General features: G+C 35.8%; 4 protein-coding genes across 4 annotated transcripts in view; 3 read left to right on the forward strand and 1 right to left on the reverse strand.

Annotated features, from left to right (window-relative positions):
* The first annotated feature begins 301 nt into the window (after nucleotides 1–301).
* Nucleotides 302–1,222, forward strand: LOC105558044 (RNA pseudouridine synthase 1-like). The gene has a single exon (XM_012005530.1). It carries the CDS (start codon nucleotides 302–304, stop codon nucleotides 1,220–1,222), a length of 921 nt encoding a protein of 306 aa, XP_011860920.1.
* A 1,447-nt stretch (nucleotides 1,223–2,669) lies between these two features.
* Nucleotides 2,670–3,412, forward strand: LOC105558045. The gene is made up of 2 exons (XM_012005531.1): nucleotides 2,670–3,321; nucleotides 3,405–3,412. Exons 1-2 carry the CDS (start codon nucleotides 2,670–2,672, stop codon nucleotides 3,410–3,412), a joined length of 660 nt encoding a protein of 219 aa, XP_011860921.1.
* Nucleotides 3,413–3,481: 69 nt separating this feature from the next.
* LOC105558046 (aspartate--tRNA ligase, mitochondrial-like) lies at nucleotides 3,482–5,284 on the reverse strand. The gene has a single exon (XM_012005532.1). The coding sequence runs from the start codon at nucleotides 5,282–5,284 to the stop codon at nucleotides 3,482–3,484; it is 1,803 nt and encodes a 600-aa protein (XP_011860922.1).
* A 385-nt stretch (nucleotides 5,285–5,669) lies between these two features.
* Nucleotides 5,670–7,306, forward strand: part of LOC105558047 (2-oxoglutarate dehydrogenase, mitochondrial-like) — a 7,866-nt gene continuing 6,229 nt past the window's right edge. The window contains exons 1-2 of the mRNA XM_012005534.1: nucleotides 5,670–5,886; nucleotides 5,986–6,306. Coding sequence (XP_011860924.1) covers nucleotides 5,670–5,886; nucleotides 5,986–6,306 — 538 coding nt within the window. The remainder of the gene's footprint in view (nucleotides 5,887–5,985; nucleotides 6,307–7,306) is intronic.

Genomic DNA, 7,306 nt, shown 5'->3' on the forward strand with positions numbered 1-7,306 from the left:
GGATTATCAGTTCCGATAAAAGAAAAATAAGCACCACTTCCAAGGTACAAGATTAAAAAAATAATCAAAGGGACAAAAGCCATCATTTTACTGTATCTCAAACTTATAACTATAACTAATTAAGTGGTTTTAAGCAAGTTTGGTTTTCACTAGTTTTGCAGGAAGTTGACAGCAGAGTTTTAAACTTCATATTTAATCTACTAAATAAATAGCACATGTAGCCGAAGGGTTTATATCTTGTGCTATACTTTATTTTATGTCATGCAAACAGTTGATATTAGCATACATCCAAATAAAGTCAATGGAGAATATAAAAACCATATTAGTAAAAGACGATAACGTTAGACTAGATAGGTACATCAGAAGAATCTTTCCTGATCTAAAGCAATCTGTAATTGAAAAATCTTTAAGGAAAGGATTAATCAAAGTTGATGATTGCAAAGCAAAGTCTAGTAATAGAGTAAATTCTGGACAAACTATAACGCTGAAGCACTTGAATTATATTGAGAACGCTAATTCTGACTGCAAATATAATGAAAAGTTAGTGAATCTACTAAGAGAGAACATATTATATGAAGACGAATATATACTAGCTATAAACAAACCCGCAGGGGTCATTGTTCAAGGTGGTGTAAAAGTAAAGATTAGCATTAGTGATTTGCTTGACCAAATAAGAGAGGGAGAAATATTTAAAATTGTCCATAGACTAGATAGAGATACGAGCGGAGTGATAATATTCGCACGCAATGCTAGTGTTGCCAGATACCTTATGGAGGAATTTAAAGGACGGAGGGTAAAAAAAACTTATTTAGCATTAACTTCTGGCACGCCAAGCAAGGATAGTGGAATAATAGATTATCCGTTGGTAAAAAAATATATTTCTGGTCAAGAAAAAGTGGTCGTTGATGAAGGCTCACCTCAAAGTGCCACTACGCATTTTTCAATTATAGCAAGGTTAAAACATAATGTTGCTTATTTAAAATTACAACCAATTACCGGCAGAACCCATCAGTTACGTGCACATTTAGCTCATATAAATTGCCCTATTCTTGGTGACGGTAAATATGGTGGTAAAAAAGCTTTTGTTGACGGGGTAGCAAATCAGATTCACCTTCATTCACATTCTTTGTCCTTAAAATTACCAAATAATAAAGAAATTACTATTACCGCTCCTATCCCTAAACACATCGAAAGGTCTATTGAAGTGCTATCTTTCAACTGAAACAATTTCACCAATCAACTTTTCTGTCTTTGGCTTTAATTTGAAGTACAGATATTAGACTGACCAATGCACAGATAGTAAGATAAATGCCTGCTGCAAGTTTTGTTTCAGTTTTTTCTATAAGAAACATGCATATCGATGGAGAAAGGCCGCCGAAAATCCCTGCTGATATGTTATGAGCTAAACTGAAGCCAGTACATCTAACTTTTGTTGGAAATAATTCGCAGGCAAGAGAATTATGTATTCCAAAAGATGCGCCTATCGGTATGCTCATCAATAAAAAAGTGAGTGTTATAATATAATGATTATCATATGATAATAGCGAAAGTGCTGGTAAACTGACACAAGCTAGAGTTATTAATGTAGGAATTATCACGTTTTTTCTTCCAATTTTATCAGACAATATTGCAAACAGCACTGCAGACGTTCCAAATGTAATTTCAACCATAATCCTTACTGCATTTTTAATATCGATGCCTGAGAGAATAAGTTCTTTTACAGATATGTTGTAAAACATAATTACCGAATAAACGATTGCATTCTGAGCAATACCAAGTCCAATTGCTATCACAAATGCTCTTTTGTAATTCTTGACTAACTCTAAAAACGGAGAGTTAGATAAGCTTTTATTTTTATCATGAGTTTTGTATGCTAGGCTTTCTTCCATTATATATCTTATTAAAAAGCCTATCATGCCCATAACAAAACAGAAATAGAAGAGCAACCTCCAGCCCCAAATTTCATAATTTTCACCTGTAAACTTTTTGCAAAGAGCTATCATTACAAAACATGTAATAGAACCAAGAGCACCACTAAAAGCTTTCATACTACCTAAAAATCCTAGATTTTTTTTATCGCTTGAATGTTCTATTAAAAAAGCCGAGTTAATACTCGTTTCTCCACCTGCTGCCATTCCTTGTATTATCCTACAAAGCAGAAGTAGTATAGGAGAAAGTATTCCTATTTCTCTAAAGCTTGGTATAAACGCAATTGCGGTAGATGATATCGAAGCCAGTATTACGGAAGTCAGTAAAATTTTCCTCCTGCCATACTTATCTCCAATGTAGCCAAAAATAAACGCACCAAATGGCCTAAACCCAAATCCAATTGCAAAGCTGCCAAGAAATTTAATTGTGCTTAAATAATCATTTTCTGAAGGAAAAAAAACGTTGCTTATTATATGTGTTAAAACTCCAAAAAGAGTTACTTCATACCATATAATCATATTACAGATTATGCTTGATAGTATTGCTTTTTGAATATCGTTCATAACTTTTAACTCACTATAATTTAACTTACTAATAACAAATATTTTTGTCTATAGATTGTAGTTTAGAGCTTTGTAACTATTTTAGTATAAAATTATTTACAATATGCTCAAAAGATATTTACTAAATTTTCACTATTATATTTTATATTCAACATTTATTGTAATTATGAGGTTAGTATGAGTGAAAAAGGTATAGACGTATCTCATTGGGATGGAGAGATTGATTGGTCGAAAGTTGCAATAGATGGGGTAAAATTTGCATTTGCCAAAGCAACTGAAGGTGAAACTCATCAAGACCATAAATTTGAAGAAAATTTCAAAGGAATGAAAGAGAATAATGTGCAAGCTGGGGCATATCACGTATTTAGGATGACTTCAACACCTGAAGGTCAGCTAAATAACATAGTTAACACACTTAAAAAAGCTAATTTTGAGCCAGGTGAAAATAAATTAGCTGTTAGCGCCACAACAGGTATTTGTGGAGAGGGACAAACAGAAAAGTGTGATGACCCTACAAAACACACTAATATGGAAAGAGCTGAAAATCTTCATGCTTTATTAACTCAATTGGATGAAAATGGATACAGTCCAATTATATACGCTTCACCAAAGACGTGGAATAGTTACTATGTGCAAGAAACCCATGACTTTTCTAAATATCCATTATGGGTTGCTAATTGGGCAAAAAAACCTATGATACCGACAGATTGGAAAGAGGCAGGAAAAAGTTATGATTACTGGAATTATAGTTGCAAAGGTAGAGTGGAGGGAATAGGTGGTGACGTATGCTTAGATAAAACTCCTCAAAACCCCTTAGCTCAAAATTTTGGTGAAATAAAGGAAAAATTTTTAGATTTAAGCTTAAATTTTGAAAATTTAGAGAATGTCTTTAGCCAACATACATTGTTGTAGCATATTGAACTACGTAAATTTTATAAATCATGCAGAGCGTGCTCTGCATGATTAATTAGCAATTAAATATTCTAACTTTACCTAATAATCTGCAAAAATAATTCACGTAAATGCTTATTCTCTATTTTAGAAGGAGCGCCCATTAAAACATCTTCACCCTGCTGATTCATAGGAAAACAGATTACTTCACGAATGTTCGGCTCATCGGCAAGTAGCATAATCATTCTATCAACTCCTGGTGCTATACCACCATGAGGTGGCACTCCAAACCTGAATGCACGCACAAGCGCGCAAAATTTTGTATCAACTTCTTCTTTACTATAGCCTGCAATGGCAAAAGCTTTATACATGATATCCAGTTTGTTATTGCGAATTGCCCCACTTGATAGTTCTATTCCATTGCAAACAAGATCATACTGGTAAGCAAGGATATCGAGTGGATTCTTTTCCTCTAAATCTTTCAGACCACCGTGTGGCATAGAAAATGGGTTATGAAAGAAATCGATTTTTTTACTTTTATCGTCATATACAAAATATGGAAAATCAATGATCCAACAAAACTTGAAGATATTATCATCTATGAGACTGAGTTCTGACCCTAAAAGAGTGCGTACTTTTCCTGCAATGTTTGCCGCCTCATTCTCTTTATCAGAAGCAAAAAATACACTATCTCCTGGCTCTATGTTTGTTGCTTCTCTTATGTGGTTTAGCCTATTTTCATCGAGAAATTTAGCAATTGGGCCTTTCGCAGTTCCATCTTTATCAAACGTTATATATCCGAGACCCTTAGCACCGAATTCTTTTTGCGCATGTTCTATCTTTTTATCAAAGAAGCTGCGTGGTTCCTCTGCTGTTTTAGGTGCAGGGATGGCTCTCACTACCATACCACGCTCAATATTGCTTTTGAAAATATTGAACCCTGAATCACGGAAAATTTCTGTAACATCGCTGATTAATAGTGGATTACGCAAATCTGGCTTGTCAGAACCATACTTAAGCATTGCCTCTTTGTATGTAATGCGTGGAAAATCTTTATCGACAGACTTGCGAGAAAATTTGGCGAACACTTTATATAAAGCAGATTCAATAACGTCAAATATGTCCTCTTGAGTCACAAAAGACATTTCAAGGTCTAGCTGGTAAAATTCCCCAGGAGAGCGGTCAGCCCTTGCATCTTCATCACGAAAACACGGTGCGATTTGGAAATATTTATCAAACCCTGAGACCATGAGCAACTGTTTGAAAATCTGCGGAGCTTGTGGCAATGCATAGAACTTGCCAGGATTTAGCCTGCTTGGCACTAGGTAGTCGCGTGCTCCTTCAGGAGAGGAAGCAGTGAGTATTGGAGTTTGAATCTCTAAAAATCCTCTCTCTATCATGAGCTTGCGGAGCTCTGCAATAATTTGTGAGCGCAAAATAATATTGTTGCGGGCTTTTTCACGTCTTAAATCAAGAAATCGATATTTAAATCTCATGTTTTCTGGGTATTCTTGCTCGCCGGTAATGCTTGCCAATATACTTCTTTCTTCTTTTGCTATTTCTTCATCAAAGTGGAACTCAACTTCCGACTCAACGCGCAAATTGTTGACTATCACCTCGATTTCTCCGGTAGAAATAGAGCTGTTTACCGTATCTTCAGTTCTAGCTTCAACTATTCCTGTAACAGTAATTACACTCTCCAATTTTAAATTTGATATCTCATCAAAAAAGTCTTTGTCATTATTAAATACTAGTTGAGTGATTCCATAGAAGTCTCTTAAATCAACAAAGATTAGGTTACCGTGATCGCGCTTACGGTATAACCATCCAGAGAGGGTAACTTCCTTTTCTACATCATTCTTCCTTAATTCATTGCACGTGTGAGTCTTGTAGCAGTTCATATTTGTTTTACTTCTAAATTCTTTAAGAAGTATAGAAATAAACCTTATTACATACAAGCCCGTTCGTCAGATATTTGCGCAATTTTCGAAATAGAGCAGTATTACTTTTATACTGTCTTTACCCGCAAAAAAATTGCACAATTTCTATAATTATGGTATAATAATAAGGGTATTTTTAATGAATTAGATACAGGAAATGCCACTTACACAGATCATATTATATAGCGTAACATTACTTGCTGTAGCTGCAGTATTTCTCTTTTTGAGAAAAATATACAAAAATCGCATTAGAAAAATCATATTTCCTAGAAAAGTTTTTAAAGAAGAGTGGGAAGAAGACAGAAAATTCAATGAATTATATCAAAAAAATAAGCAAAAAGAGTTGATGAAACAACAAGAAACGCTACGCGAGAAACAAAAAGATGTGCAAGTTTATAAAGAAGATCCAGAAATAGTTGACATAGCAAAACCGGTAGGTAAATGGACAAAGATGGTTATAATGGGCAATGGTTTAATGCAGCGTTTTGCACAATTGATACATAGAGAAGGCGGCCAGAAAGGATTTTGGGAGCTGTTTGTAAAAGCTCAGGCTTCAACTCAAGGTAAACATAAGGGGAAGGGCAGATAATTCATGCTCGAATGTGAAAATTTATCCTGCGCTCGTAATAACAAAGTATTATTTAAACATCTCAGTTTTAAAGCTGAGCCAAAATCAAAGATTCTAATCACTGGTCCAAATGGTAGTGGTAAAACCAGCTTAATTAGAAGTTTATCTGGACTTTTACCGCCGGTATCAGGCAATATAAGGTACTGCGGAAAAGACATATATGATGATCCAAAATCCTATATACCTTCTATGGTCTATATAGGTCATAAGAATGCCTATAAAGATAGCTTAACTGTTGCTCAAAACATAGAATTCTGGGCAGGAATACGAAATACTAGGGAATTGATTATGGCAGCTGTTTGTTGCTTGCAGTTGCAATCTGTACTTAATATTAGATATGGCGAACTTTCTGCAGGTTGGAAAAGAAGAGTTGCGCTTGCTCGCCTCTTGATTTCTAATGCAAACGTTTGGCTGATAGATGAACCATTTTGTAATCTTGATAGTGCAACGTGTGAATTAGTGCTGAACCTAATCTCAATACGCTCTGAGCAAAATGGTATAGTAATTATTACAGGGCATAGCTCTACAGAGCAATTGTGTGATTTTACAACGATTAATATACGCGATTTCAATAGACTTCTTGCATAGTTTTTGGCAACAACCGTTAGAAACGAAAAAACTTACTTGACAAGCTTTGCCAGCCCCCTTATTATGATAGTAAGGGTATTTATGACTCAAAACTTGTTTTTGACCTGCAGGCTCAATGACAAAATTCAGTAAAAAACTCAGAGTATTTATTGGCGGATTACATAAAATTATAGCGGCTGCATGTCTTTTTTATTTTTTCTACATTCAGCCAAATCGCGCTTAAACTAAGCGTCAGCACATTATTACAGCGCCACTTACAGTAATATAGAGTCAAAACTCACTACTCGGGGCTTCTTTTGCCTTTTTTTTCATTTGGTAAATTTCTTAATATTTATAACTAAACGACAACCGTCATTCCGCTACGTGTTAGCGGCTAAGAGATACCGCGAATGAATCGCGGTATGACGAGGGAGAACAGTTGCCACTTGTTAGCGCCGCGGTGGTATGATAATAAGCTCGTCATCCCGCTACGTGTTAGCGGGATCTCTTGTTAGCGCCGCGGCGGAATGACGGTTTGCGGTGGCATGACAATAACTTCGTCATTCCGCTATGTGTTAGCAGCTAAGAGATACCGCGAATGAATCGCGGTATGACGGTTCATGGTGGAATGACGGTTAAGCAATTCGTCATCCCGCTGCTTGTTAGCGGGATCTCTTGTTAGCGGATGAGATACCGTGAATAAATCACGGTATGACGGTCTGCGGCGGTATGACGGTTTGTGGCGGGATGACGAGGATGCCGCCGCGAACTTGTCATTCCAGTGCTCC

The sequence above is a fragment of the Vollenhovia emeryi genome, unplaced genomic scaffold (genome assembly GCF_000949405.1).
Source record: "Vollenhovia emeryi isolate VEMERY1.0 unplaced genomic scaffold, V.emery_V1.0 DF939388.1, whole genome shotgun sequence".
Lineage (NCBI taxonomy): Eukaryota > Metazoa > Arthropoda > Insecta > Hymenoptera > Formicidae > Vollenhovia > Vollenhovia emeryi.